Source organism: Bufo gargarizans, chromosome 2 (genome assembly GCF_014858855.1).
Source record: "Bufo gargarizans isolate SCDJY-AF-19 chromosome 2, ASM1485885v1, whole genome shotgun sequence".
In the NCBI taxonomy this organism is placed as follows: domain Eukaryota; kingdom Metazoa; phylum Chordata; class Amphibia; order Anura; family Bufonidae; genus Bufo; species Bufo gargarizans.
The window spans coordinates 140,001,852-140,016,918 of record NC_058081.1 but is presented as its reverse complement, the minus strand read 5'-3'; the positions used below and the strand labels follow the sequence as shown (position 1 = coordinate 140,016,918).

At 45.8% G+C, this 15,067-nt stretch overlaps 1 protein-coding gene across 1 annotated transcript in view; it reads right to left on the bottom strand.

The window, feature by feature from the left end:
* Positions 1-5,090: 5,090 nt before the first annotated feature.
* Positions 5,091-15,067, bottom strand: part of LOC122927566 (AP-3 complex subunit sigma-2) — an 88,450-nt gene continuing 78,473 nt past the window's right edge. Inside the window, exon 6 of the mRNA XM_044279510.1 lies at positions 5,091-6,315. Coding sequence (XP_044135445.1) covers positions 6,187-6,315 — 129 coding nt within the window. The 3' untranslated portion in view covers positions 5,091-6,186. The remainder of the gene's footprint in view (positions 6,316-15,067) is intronic.

Sequence of the window (15,067 nt, the reverse complement as noted above, 5' to 3'; positions counted from 1 at the left end):
GGAAACAGAATTACCGGTAAGACTAATACCGGTTTTTCCATAGCATCATCACAACGGCATACAAGGAGATATAAAAAATATATCAGTTAAGGGGAGGCTACAGCCTGGAGGACTTTCCGCCCGAAGGACAGATCAGATGATCTGGAAAGATCCAGGCGATAGTGCTTTATAAAAGGTATGAATGCTGGACCAAGTGGCAGCACGACAGATTTCCTCCAGAGAAGCCCCAGCTCTCTCCGCCTGAGAGGAAGACATGGCCCGAGTGGAATGGGCCCTAATGTGGACTGGACATGTCAGATTTTGTATTTGGTAACAAAGACTAATGGCTTCTTTGAGCCATCTAGCTATAGAGGACAGGGAAGCGTTTTGGCCCTTAAATCTTCCTCCAAAGAGAACTAGTAAGTTGTCAGATTTCCTAAACTTTTCCGTCACAGCGATATAGTTTAGGACTGCCCGTCTAACGTCCAGAGAGTGAAATGCGGATTCTTTGTCATTAGAGGGATGTTGGCAAAAGGAAGGTAGGGTAACTTCCTGGCTCCGATGAAAATTGGATACAACTTTGGGGAGAAATCCAGGATCCAGACGGAGAATTATTCTATCATCTAGAATACGGAGGTAGGGTTCCCTGATTGACAGGGCTTGTAATTCTCCTACTCTGCGGGCCGAAGTTATTGCAATTAAGAAGGCCGTTTTCAAGGACCATAATTTTATTGGACAGTCAGACATGGGTTCAAAGGGTGGTAAAGTAAGGCCTGTAAGAACGATGTTCAGATCCCAGGAAGGGACACGGGCGGTGATCGTTGGGCGGAGCCTCGTCGCTGCCTTAATGAATCTTTTGATCCAACGATGGCCGGCTATATCTTGGTCAAAAAAACAACCCAGGGCTGAGATCTGGACCTTCAAGGTAGAGGGTCTAAGTCCCAGGTCTAGACCTTGCTGTAAGAAATCCAGTATTCTTTGGATGCTGGGTTTATGCAAATGTGGCGATTCGTCCCCACTCCAGGAACAAAAACGTTTCCAGATCTTAAGGTAGATAGCTGACGTTACCTTCTTTCTGGAGGCTTTCAGAGTAGCAATAACTTCGTCTGACAGGCCCTGAAGTTTCAGGGTTTGGGACTCAGGATCCAAGCTGCCAATTTTAGAAACTGCGGGTTTGGGTGTAGAACTGAACCCTGCTGGAGTAGATCCCCCCGCACAGGAAGGGGCCATGGATCCTGTAGAGAAAGTTTCTGGAGAGATGAGAACCAACTTTTCTTTGGCCACAGGGGAGCGATCACAATCACCGTGGCCTTGTCCTGGAGAATTTTTTGTACCACCTTTGGAATTAGAGGAAGTGGAGAGAAGGCATAGCACAGATTCCAATGCCAACGGATGGCGAAGGCGTCTAAGGCATGAGGTCTGTCCCTGGGGTTTAGGGAACAGAATGTTTCCACTTTTGAGTTTGCCCTGGTGGCAAATAGATCCACGTCGGGCATTCCCCATTTTCTTACTACTAGCCCGAATATTTCTGGACTTAGAGACCATTCTGTATGATCGATCCTGTGGCGTCTGAGAAAATCCGCTTCCTGATTTAGTATTCCCTTCAGGTGAACTGCTGATATAGAGGCCACCTTCTGTTCTGCCCAAGCAAAGATCTTTGTTGTCAGTGCCTGTAGGGTTACGGACCGAGTTCCCCCCTGATGGGAGAGGTAGGCAATGGCTGTAGTGTTGTCCGATAGCACTTTTATGTGATGATGACACAACATTTCCTCTGCTACCTTCAATGCTTCCCAGACTGCTCTCAGTTCCCTGAAATTTGATGACTGGGATCTGATCGAATCTGGTCAAGTGCCCTGGAATATACGATCCCCCACCTTTGCGCCCCAGCCGGACAGACTTGCATCTGTTATTACCTGAATCTGGGGAGTCTTCTGACAGGGATTTCCCCGGGATAAGTTCCCGTGGTTTTTCCACCAATTTAGGGACTGCAGAATCCGAGTTGGTGGACTTACTCGACGATCTAGAGAGGATTGGCACCTGTTCCAGACACTCAGGATCCAGGACTGAAGGGGTCTGAAGTGTATTTGACACCAGGGAACTGCCGGAATACAAGATGTTAGCAGGCCCAGCATACTCATCGCCTCTCTGATAGAGCAAGATCTTCTTCTCTGAAAGGACCTGATCTTTTGTTGGAGAACTGATATTTTGTCTCGAGGTAGGAATATCGCTTGCTTTCGGGAGTCTAGGATCATACCTAAGAATCGAATTTCCCTTGAGGGGGTGAGGACGGACTTTTCCTTGTTTACGATCCACCCCAGGTCGTCTAGGATGGAGAGAAAGAACCTCAGATTCGAATTGATTTGGCTGAGACTTTCGCTGATCAGAAGGAAATCGTCCAAATAGGGGATTATCATGAGTCCCTTTCTTCGGGCGAAGGCGACCATCTCTACCACTACTTTAGTAAATATTCTCCGGGCAGATGAAATCCCGAAGGGAAGGGCTCTGAACTGGTAGTGATGGACGTTCCCTGATATATCCTGGATTGCAAACCGGAGAAAACTCTGTGAGTTGGTGTGAATGGGAATGTGGTAATAAGCGTCTCGCAGGTCTACTGTGCACATGAAGACGTCTTTGCTTGGCAGAGGGATTGTAGATGTTAGGGTCTCCATCCTGAATTTCTGATAACGAATGAACCTGTTTAGTGGTTTCAGGTTTATGATCGTCCGAAAGGTACCTTCTTTTTTCCTGATTAGAAATAGAGTTGAATAGAAACCCTTGCCTCTTTCTAGAGGCGGGACCGGTGAGATTACGTTCATTTGATGAAGTTTCTGGACTCCTTGCCAAAGGTTCGTTTGGAACCGTGTCAGTGAAAATTTGTTTGGGGGTCTTGAAGACCACTCTATTTGATAGCCTGCACCAACTACCTTGGAAAATCCAGGGGTTCTGGGAGATAGATTCCCATGACCCCAGGAATTTTGAGAGTCTTCCCCCCCACTCCGGCGTCATTGCTTATCTGAAGATTTTTGATGGGAGAAGGATTGGCCTCTTCCTCTTCCCCCTTTTGGATAGCTCCAACGCCCTGATTTCCCTTTCCCCCTGTAGCTTTTTTCCTGACCCGAGGAGGGGCAAAAAGGATACCGGCGTTTGGAGGGGCGATCTTCCGGAAACCCCTTCTTCTTGTCCGCGGCCTTCTCTAGAATTTTATCTAGCACCGGGCCAAACACATATTCTCCAGAAAAGGGGATGGAACAAAGCTTTAACTTAGACGTCTTGTCCCCCGACCAGCACTTCATCCAGAGGGCTTTGGAGAGTGCCGCATCTCTGGTGGAGAATCGGACTGATTCGGCAGAGGCATCCGCCAGGAAAGCCGTGGACGATTTTAAAAGAGGGAGAGAATTAAGAATCTGCTCCCTAGACGCTTTAACTTTAATATGAGTTTCTAATTCTCCCAACCAAAGATACATGGATCTGGCGACTGAGGTAGCCGCAATATTGGTTTTAACATTAAACATGGACGCCTCCCAGGATTTCCTGAGAAGACTGTCCGCCTTACGATCCATCGAATCTTTAAGTTGGGAGGCATCCTCAAATGGAAGGGACGTTTTCTTGTTCACTTTGGCGACCTGTACATCGATCTTGGGAATTTCATTGAAAATTTTAGACTCCTCTGGATCAAATAGCAACCTATTTTTGAACACTGCCGGGACTCCCAGCCGTCTTTCTGGGTCTGCCCACTCATCAAGGATCATATCCCTAATACTTTCATTGATGGGAAACACACGGGTCTTCTTAACTCTTAGGCCCCCAAACATTTCTTCTTGTACCGAATGGGTACGTTGCACCTCCTCCACACCCATGGTCGACCTTACTGCCTTCAAAAGGTCGGACATTCCTTCCGTAGAAAAGTAATATCTACGTCCGTCGTCCACTGAGTCTGAGTCAGAGACTCTCTCCCCCTCCTCCCATGACCTGACGGAGTGAGCACTTTCATCCGCAATGACTTCTAGTTCAGAAGGGGGTGGAGATCTAGCCCGCTTCCTCTTTGGTTGCGGCAAATTGGGGGGATTAGTGGACAGGTGGGCCAGGGATGAACGGATCTCTTCCTGAATCATAGTTTTTAATTCCTCTTTTAGGGAGGGTGCCTCATCCCGTACGATATTTGAAATACAAAGTTTGCACAATTTTTTGGGGTAGCGGTCAGGGAGTCTACTATTGCAGGAGACACATTTGAGTGATTTCCCAATCTTTTTCGGGGCTTCTTTAGCCTAAAAGAGAGGAGACGGCAAAGTATAAGGGTATGGCCCAAAGAGGGGGGGGGGGGGGGGCGATGCAGAAGCAAGCTCCTTGCCGCAGCCGCTCGGAGCATGGAAACAAGTGCCTCACTCTCTCTCTCCCCCCTTCACCTTATTACCGTAGGAGAGGGGGATCAACAGACTCCCTGACCCGCTCATATAATACCCCCGAGGGGGACTCACGGTTAGAAGCGCTGCCGGCGGCTCAGCTCTAGGGGACCGCTCCGATACCGACATGGTCGTCCTCTTCTGCAGGCAAGGGTTCCGCACCAGTGGGGACCGATCCTGGGAGCGTTTGCCCGAGTTCAGGCCTCGGTTTTAAGCCAGGCCCCACGTTGCCGCCGCTAACGTCACTTCCGGGTCGCCGGCCGTGACGTCAAACATGCGTTGGCGCGCACCCAGCTGCCGCCTTAATAGGCCAGGAGGGAGTCTGCGCCAGGGAACAGGCCCCGGAAAACCGGGACGAGATAGAGCCCTGAACCCCTGCCCAGCGTTAGTACTGGACCGCGGGAGGGCAGGGGGACGCCATGCAGGATGCCGGCGATTTTCTAAGGTATCAACAGAAAGATTCCATTTCCTTAGCTTCATCTCCCTGCATACAGGGAGACCTTTCTCTGCCCTGTCCTCTGTAGGGACAGGAAACCCTGGTGTTGGTGGTGGGAGGAGGGTATTTAACCTCTCTCTGTTCCTGCCCCTACAGAGGTCAGGGGTCAATCTCCTTGTATGCCGTCGTGATGATGCTATGGAAAAAAAAGTATGTCTTATAGGGTGAAAAACATGGAACATATATCATCATTACATTCACACACAGAAAGTTTCTTTCAATTCCAACAACTGCTTGTAGATATTTAATTTTCAGGCAAATTTAGTTAATGCAATCAACTCGATGGTACATTTAATAGCATACTGTCTTTTAATTTTAACATTCTACAGGTCATTTATTAACAGAAAATACCAAACATCCACAGATGGAAAACAGATTTGACTATAATCATTATAAGAATATTTTCTAGCCTAACAAATGTCATTGTGTTTCAATAACAGTATATAGCAATAAAACATACAAATGTGTAACTTAAATCACCAGATAAGGTTACATTCCCTTTTTATTCATTTCCTAAGAAGATCAGTTTAGCAATAATAGGTGGAGATAGCTATATAAGCAAACCATTATTTTCTTTAGGGGTCATTGTGGTCCGCAAAACACTGATAGCGGCTATGTGCATTCCGCATTTTGCGGAACAGAACGACCGGCCCTAGGATAGAAATGCAATTGCAAACAAGAATATATCTTTTTTGGGGGCCACATAACAGAAGTATGTACACCGTGTGCTGTCCGCATCTTTTGCATCCCCATTGAAATCAATGGGTCTACATCCGTTCTGCAAAGTTATGGACACAAATATACGGAATCTAAAAGCCTTTGGAAAGGTCGTGAAGCTTACATTGTTACTAAAGGGTGAAATTTATTTTGTAGTCCGATCTAATAAGCAGGTATAAAACCATGAGCATTTATCCATGCTTTTGATTTAATGGCCAAGAGATTATTCCCTAAATAAAGTTGGGAATGGCTCTCAGATTCAAAATGTTGGGAGATACAATTGCCACCTGTGTCAAATGGCAAACACAGTGTCACAGAATGGGCAAGTACATCATCATTTATGTATTTTCTTATGAAAGTTGCCACTAACACTTCCTTTCTACATTCATAATTTGCTATTGTTGTGCAGTTCGCTAAACTGTTAGATTAAGCATAAAACAGTCTATCTACAAGTGTTATATATACCTGATTATGGGTTTTCTTATTCTATAACATGCCTACAACCAATTCCCCAAATGTAAATAATAATGAAACAGTCCGGAGTTTAATCTGGAGATGCAGGCAAGTACCAGTACAACTTGAGCCCAGCCTTTATTATACCAAGTGAGAAAGGTTAGGGACCTTGATGTTGAGGTCTCCAATATTTATATTTCGTGGTAGTTCTGGTAAGTTCATACTCTTCACTGCAGAAACTGCTCTGGCTGGAGCTGCAGAAAATCCAGTCTGAAGTAAAAACCATGAGGGAAAAAAACAAAACAAGGATGCTTAGACATTGCACAATGATCACGTTACAGCAGAAAAACCTTCTCAGGATGACCAAACTGTTCATCTGTGAAGACTATCCTATGCCATCAAATAATGTAGTTAGATATTGGGGCACTCAGAAATGGCACCTCAAATAAACTAAGATTAGTAGGATAGAGAGGGATTTGTGAATAAATCTGTCCTGTGGATGAAGGTTTACACCTGCAACATCTGATTGTTTACCTGGCACAATTTAGGTTACATAGGGAGAATGCCTTTTGGGAGCCACAGTAAACGCTAGCTGCAATTCATGAGCTTCAAGCATGGAAGTACTGAAGGCCGTCTGCCATAAACCACAGCAGTGCACACCTTGCAGAAATTTCCCACAAACTAGTAAAAGTTTAAAATAAAAGAATATTTCAGAAGTTTAATGTTACGTCTTTTGCCAGTTTCATATCCCTATTATCTCAAATGGCCCAAAAATAGTGCTGTTTAGCGAATAGGAGTGCTTAAAGAATACGGCAGATTCCTAGTTAGGAGTCTGCCGTATTCAAGAGGTGCATGCTCCCCCCACACCTCTCACCAGAGACTGACAGCTGCCACGTACATAACCAGATACACAGCAGCTCATAGAGCCGAGGGGAACAAATAGGAAACTATATGTGTCCCCCATACTTTGTTACTGGTCAGCATAATATACAGATAGATCTGATTAGAGCTCACTGTATTGGGAAGTATCAAGAGAAGATGGAACCTTGTTTTCTCTGCCGGACTGTATGAGAAACTTGCAGACTGACAAATTTTCCTATGATTTCCCCTACTTCTCTTCTAGGTTTAGATTTAGATCACAAGTATATCAATGGTCCAAATAGCGTACGCTCAGCTTCTAGCGTTGCTGCAACACTTTACAAGGAGAGATAAAACATTTCATCAATACTTACCAACACTTAGTCATCAGAAAACCAATCTAGATCTTTGATATATGGTGACTAGGGATGAGCGAACTTTGTATTTCAAGTTCGGCGTACAAGGTTCGGGTTATCTAAGAATTCAGTTATGGATTCGGCTACCACGGACCAGAAGTTATAGTAGGGGAATCCATAATGGAATTCTTAGATGACCTGAACCTTGTACGCCGAACTTGAAAACACAAAGTTTGCTTAAAGAGGACCTTTCACTAGAATAAAATATCTAAACTAACTATATAGACATGGAGAGCGGCGCCCAGGGATCTCCCTGCACTTAATGTTATACCTGGGCGCCGCTCCGTTCTCCCGGTATAGCCTCCGGTATCTTCATAGTTAGGCTCCACCCAGTTGAACCTGCCAGCGTCTCATTCTCCCATGCTGTAGCGCTGGCCTTTTTTTTCTCTCAGGCTATAAGCTGAGCGCTGCGATTGGCCAGCGCTACAGCATGGGAGAATGAGACGCCGGCAGGTTCCAGTGGGTGAAGCCTAACTATGAAGATACCGGAGGCTATACCGGGAGAACGGAGCGGCGCCCAGGTATAACAGTAAGTGCAGGGAGATCCCTGGGCTCCGCTCTCCATGTCTGTATAGTTAGTTTAGAATTTTTATTCTAGTGAAAGGTTCTCTTTAAGGCCTCATGCACACGACAGTTTATTTTCACGGTCCGCAAAAACGGGGTCCGTAGGTCCGTGATCGTTTTTTCGTCCGTGGGTCTTCCTTGATTTTTGGAGGATCCACGGACATGAAAAAAAAGTCGTTTTGGTGTCCGCCTGGCCGTGCGGAGCCAAACGGATCCGTCCTGAATTACAATGCAAGTCAATGGGGACGGATCCGTTTGACGTTGACACAATATGGTGCCATTTCAAACGGATCCGTCCCCATTGACTTTCAATGTAAAGTCTGGAGTTCTTTTATACCATCGGATTGGAGTTTTCTCCAATCCGATGGTATATTTTAACTTGAAGCGTCCCCATCACCATGGGAACGCCTCTATGTTAGAATATACTGTCGGATATGAGCTACATCGTGAAACTCAGATCCGACAGTATATTCTAACACAGAGGCGTTCCCATGGTGATGGGGACGCTTCAGGTTAGAATACACTACAAACTTTGTACAAGACTGCCCCCTGCTGCCTGGCAGCACCCGATCTCTTACAGGGGGATATGATAGCACAAATAACCCCTTCAGGTGCGGCACCTGAAGGGGTTAATTGTACTATCATATCCCCCTGTAAGAGATCAGGGCTGCCAGGCAGCAGGGGGCAGACCCCCCCCCTCCCCAGTTTGAATATCGTTGGTGGCACAGTGTGCGCTCCCCATCGGCCCCCCCGTCCTCCCTCTAGTGTAATAAATCGTTGGTGGCACAGTGTGCGCCCCCCATCGGACCCCCCTTCCTCCCTCTAGTGTAATAAATCGTTGGTGGCACAGTGTGTGCCCCCCATTCCTCCCTCTAGTTATAAATCGTTGGTGGCACAGTTTGCGCCCCCCATCGGGCCCCCCGTCCTCCCTCTAGTGTAATAAATCGTTGGTGGCACAGTGTGCGCCCCCCATCGGCCCCCCTCCCTCTATAGCAGTAACAACATTGGTGGCCAGTGTGCGGCCTCCCATCATTGGTGGCAGCGGAGTTCCGATCGGAGTCCCAGTTTAATCGCTGGGGCTCCGATCGGTAACCATGGCACACAGGACGCTACTGCAGTCCTGGTTGCCATGGTTACTTAGCAATAGTACAATAGTAGAAGATTCATAGTTACCTGCTTGCTGCTGCGATGTCTGTGTCCGGCCGGGAGCTCCACCTACTGGTAAGTGACAGGTCTGTGCGGCGCATTGCTAAAGAACTGTCACTTACCAGTAGGAGGAGCTCCCGGCCGGTCACAGACATCGCAGCAGCAAGCAGGTAAGTATGAATCTTCTACTGTTGTACTATTGCTAAGTAACCATGGCAACCAGGGCTGCAGTAGCTTCCTGGTTGCCATGGTTACCGATCGGAGCCCCAGCGATTAAACTGGGACTCCGATCGGAACTACGCTGCCACCAATGATCGGGGGGGGGGGGAGATGGGAGGCCGCACACTGCCACCAATGTTGTTACTGCTATAGAGGGAGGAAGGGGGGCGATGGTGGGCGCACACTGTGCCACCAACGATTTATAACAATAGAGGGAGGAAGGGGGGGGGGGGCGCACACTGTGCCACCAACGATTTATAACAATAGAGGGAGGAAGGGGGGGCCCGATGGGGGGCGCACACTGTGCCACCAACGATTTATTACACTAGAGGGAGGAAGGGGGGCCCGATGGGGGGCGCACACTGTGCCACCAACGATATTCAAACTGGGGGGGGGGGGTCTGCCCCCTGCTGCCTGGCAGCCCTGATCTCTTACAGGGGGATATAATAGTACAATTAACCCGTTCAGGTGCCGCACCTGAAGGGGTTAATTGTGCTATCATATCCCCCTGTAAGAGATCGGGTGCTGCCAGGCAGCAGTCTTGTACACAGTTTGTAGTGTATTCTAACTAGAAGCATCCATCACCATGGGAACGCCTCTGTGTTAGAATATACTGTCGGATATGAGTTTTCACGAAGTGAAAACTTAGATCTGAAAAAGCTTTTATGCAGACGGATCTTCGGATCCGTCTGTATGAAAGTAACCTACGGCCACGGATCACGGACACGGATGCCAATCTTGTGTGCATCCGTGTTCTTTCACGGACCCATTGACTTGAATGGGTCCGTGAACCGTTGTCCGTCAAAAAAATAGGACAGATCATATTTTTTTGACGGACAGGATACACGGATCACGGCCTCGGCTGCAAAACGGTGCATTTTCCGATTTTTCCATGGACCCATTGAAAGTCAATGGGTCCGCGAAAAAAAACTGAAAACGGCACAACGGCCACGGATGCACACAACGGTCGTGTGCATGAGGCCTAACACTAATGAAGACACCTTCCTATTTACAGCAAGTGGTCCTCAAAACTAGGGTACTTTTCACACTGAGTGGCAGAGTGCACCTAGGGAGAATGCATTTAAAAGATGCCACTAAGCACTAGCTCTCCCCCCATAGTCGTTTTACTCACTCTGTATGGAATAGCGCAGGCCGCTGTGCCATGCAGTAAAACAACAGCATCCCATACAGATACTCACTCAGAAGTATCCATCAGTATCATAGGGGACTAAGGCTCCATGTAACATATGTGCCAGGAACTTTTCTGACCCACATTGCAGGTGTAATGTGAAAAGACCCTTCCTAATGGAATCTATTAATCTGAATTTATAATATTCTTTGCTTATTATTCAGTAACACCCTATGTAACCTTTCCTACCAGGCTAGTCACAGAAATTTGTAAATGAGTCATAAAACTGGAAGATGATACGTATGTTACGGAAACAGAAAATTCTAACTTCTTGGTCTCTGCAATGTAATCCAGGTTACCAACATGTTGTGGAAAATAATACAGAGAGTCAAAGGTACCAAGTACTGACCCCAAAGTAATACAAGTAAACAATGACATGTATTGACCCTCTATTTTTCAGAATGGGTAAACAGACCACTATCAACCAGCACAGAAAGCAAGCTGAATTGTGAAATATGTAATGCAAGAGCAGACACAGGCCAAAATACCACAGAGAACAGTGCCAGCAATACTGAGCAGAAGAACAGGTCCTAGCAGCTCTTACTGGAAAATCATCTCGCTACAGCTATTTTTCACAATTCAATAAGGGATACAAACTGCCAGAAGGTCAAGTAAACCTATTCCTAGGGGCAACAGGAGTCAGTGTGATATTACAGTGACAGTTTAACCATGTAAGGCCACGTTCACATCTCTGGTGAACATTTCAGGCAGGCTGCTCAGGCAGAGAACAGCCTGCCAGAGATCATTGGATCCGCCATTACCGGACACACACGAGTTGAACACGCAGGTGTTGTCTTTGGTCTGATTTGAACCAGGACCCTAAAAGCTGCAAAACAACAGTGCTAATCACACCATTGTGTACTGAGGCCGGATACATTTTTGTCCATAAGCAGAAGTTATTCAGATACAGAACTAGATTAACATAGCTGATCAAATTATAGGTAGAGGAAAATTTATAAGGGTCCCACAGTCTGTACAAGCATTGTCCCCACATACTAGGTCGTCGAACTCAGAGCCCTCTCTGTGGGTATCTGCACCCTCGAAAAAGTCTATGGTGTACCAATATGCCTTAAACTTTTCCTGCCATTCATTAGCGCAGGGCGCACTATGAACAACACAGGCGGCGCACTGAATGTAGGCAGGCTATTATAGCTAAATGATAAAGTACATGGAAGATATACTATATTGGTATTCAGGTTCATTTGTCATGGCAATAAATATGTGGGTTTTGGGTTACAGTTTGGGCACTCATTGTGCTAGGGTATTCCTATATACTAAGGGGATAACCACCTGTAATGAAGGGCATTTGTGCACTTGTTCAGGTAATGTCTGGTACCAATTCATTAGCTAATTTCAAATTTAATCAACCACTGCTTCAGGTTTTAACAGATGTACTAAATCATTATTTGTTGTGTGTCACCAAAGAACCTGTCACCATGAAATGCAGTGCAATCAGCAGGCAGCATGGTATAGAGCAGGAGGAGCTGAGTAGATTTGTTTTATGGGAAAAGATTCAGGAAAAAAAACCTGTAGTTTATATAAATATTACAGGGCACCAGTCGGAGGACAGCGGAAGTCAGCTAGTGACCATGAAAAGGGGGTCAGTCAGCACATCCTGATGTGCAGGTGCATGCTGCCATGGCTAGAAACACAAAGAAAAAAACTATGGAGCAGCACTCTGCAAACCAAATAAAGTACAATAATGCCATAGTTATAGAAAATATTCTGGTGCTAATGCTACGCTTATTTCGTAAATTTGAGATTCTTCACAAATACATTTTGTACAAATATATTTGGGCCCCTGACATTTGGCAGATGGGCACTCTGCACGCCCTGAATTTTATTGTGGCCATTATGGCACATAATAGGTAAGATTTAGTGTTAGGTTCCCGTCTTATGGAGATGACCTTAACGTTCGGCAGACGGGCCCAAATAATTTTGTACAAAATGTATTTGCCAAGAATTTCAAATTTACAAAATAAGCATAGCATTATCACCAGAATATTTTCTATAACTATGGCATTATTGTACTTTATTTGGTTTGCAGAGTGCTGCTGCATTGCGTTTTTTTCTTCGCGCTAATGACCATGCCTTCTGAGGAGCTAGACTGCCAGGATTGGGGTTATCTCCCATACTGGCTGTTAAAGGAGGATGCCAGCTGTTCAATAAGGCTGGCAGCAGCAAGTGACGGCGCAGGCACAAGCTATTGCTGTATTGTACTATTATGGCATTGAACACACAACTTGGGCCCTTGCTAGGACCCTCAGAATAAATTACTGACAACAAATAAAACAGTCCTCTGACCAAAAATCCCTTTAGGGTCCATTCACACGTCCGTTTTTTCTTTCCTGATCTGTTCCGTTTTTTCAGGAACAGATCAGGACCAGATCTGGACCCATTCATTTTCAATGGGTCCTGGAAAAAATCGGACAGCACAATGTGTGCTGTCCGTTTCCGTTGTTCCGTTCCGCATGTCCGTTTAAATATAAAACATGTCCTATTCTTGTCCTGAAAAATCGGATCCTGGTACAATACAAAGTCAATGGATCCGCAAAAAACGGATGACATTCGGATGTCATTCCGTATGTCATCCGTTTTTTGCGGATTCCGTTCCTGGAAACACATAACAAATTTTTTTTTTTTTTTTTTTTTTTTTTTCAATTTTTTTTCAAAGAAATCCAAACAACTTTATTTGATTATTGAAATGTATACATGTTTCCGTTTTTTGCGGATCCGCAAAAAACGGATGACATACGGAAACATTTTCAGGAACAACGGATCCGCAAAAAACGGACCGTTTTTCAGGATGAAAAAAAACAGGACGTGTGAATGGACCCTTAGGGGTGCTAACTATATATGTATCTAAAACTCCATCTTTTATTATATTCACTTAAAACTGCTATTATAGAAAAGAAAAAAATGTGTATGATTAAAATTATCAGGACTAAGCAGAGGGTATCAGTTTTAACACCAGTATATGGCAGTACTAAGATATGTGCTTTTTGTTGTAACACTGTTTGATAATAATAAATGCTGCTTGTTGAAAACGTTGTTTTTTATTATTATAATATCAACACCTCTATATATAACCTTTTTGTATATTCACTTTTGCACCCTATATGGTATTGCGGTGTATAGTGTAATGTTCTGCTGGTAAACAGCAACAATATGTTCTAGGGGTGGTTATTGGCAGTGTGATTCTATCACCTACACATTTGTAATCCACTGCTATTTTAGTATAACAGTAGTCCGTTCAGTGCTTTATTTTATAGCACTATTTTGTTAATAAACAGTTTTCAAGGGTCGAACAGTGTGTTATATCAACACCCCAACATGTAGCCTATAATGTATTGACATTTGCAGCCTGTTTAGACTTGCAATGTATGACACGTTGTGCTATTGTGGTGAGAGACTCATAGTATAATGCTACTGTGTGGTATTCACCGCTAAGGCTACTTTCACACTAGCGTTCGATCGGATCCGTTCTGAACGGATCCGATCATAATAATGCAGACGGCGGCTCCGTTCAGAACGGATCCGTCTGCATTATTTTAGCATATAACAGCTAAGTGTGAAAATAGCCTCATACGGATCCGTCCAGACTTTCAATGTAAAGTCAATGGGGGACGGATCCGCCTGAAGATTGAGCCATATTGTGGCATCTTCAAACGGATCCGTCCCCATTGACTTACATTGTAAGTCTGGACGGATCCGTACGCCTCCGCACGGCCAGGTGGACACCCGAACGCTGCAAGCAGCGTTCAGCTGTCCGCCTGTCCGTGCGGAGGCGAGCGGAGCGGAGGCTGAACGCCGCCAGACTGATGCAGTCTGAGCGGATCCGCTCCATTCAGACTGCATCAGGGCTGGACGGCTGCGTTCGGGTCCGCTCGTGAGCCCCTTCAAACGGAGCTCACGAGCGGACCGACGAACGCTAGTGTGAAAGTAGCCTAAGTGTGCTATTACATGCGCACTGATTTTACACTCTGCTCGTTCACATATGCTATGTGGATTATGATTTCAAGCACCGAGCGGATTGGTCACATACACAGTTCACTACACACACAACACACTATCCATCAAAATTTTCCTATGAATTCCTATTGGTGCCCTCTGCTATTCCCTGTCTAAAATACAATAGCAAACACTACCCCTCCCGACATATTTCACCGCTGCTTGCAGCTTCGTCAGGGGAGTGGGGTAATAGCGTTTGCGCGCCCTATTAAATAGCCTACCTCCCCTCCCTCTTAGACATCCTCCTCCAATGTGCGCTCCCCATTGGTGTTAGATACAGGCCGCACGTCATCAATGCTCGCGCACCCTTTCTCCTCCCCCGTGTCACTCACCTCCTTTCCCCGCCTATCTCCTACCCTCTCAGCGGGCTGGACGCACCATATGTTCATGAGAGGGGAGAGAGATTGCGATCAAATGACCAAGCATGCTAAACACTTGCATTGTTGCCTGTATGCCCTATGTCATTAGATGCTTTATAACAGTTGGCCATGTCATTATCAATTGTATGAGGACATGGGGGGGGGGGGGGGGCACAGTCAGAGCTCAGCATCAGAGCCACTAGCCTCATAATAATATTAATAGGGGTAAATGAGAGAAAAATTTGGATTTTAACTCTGGT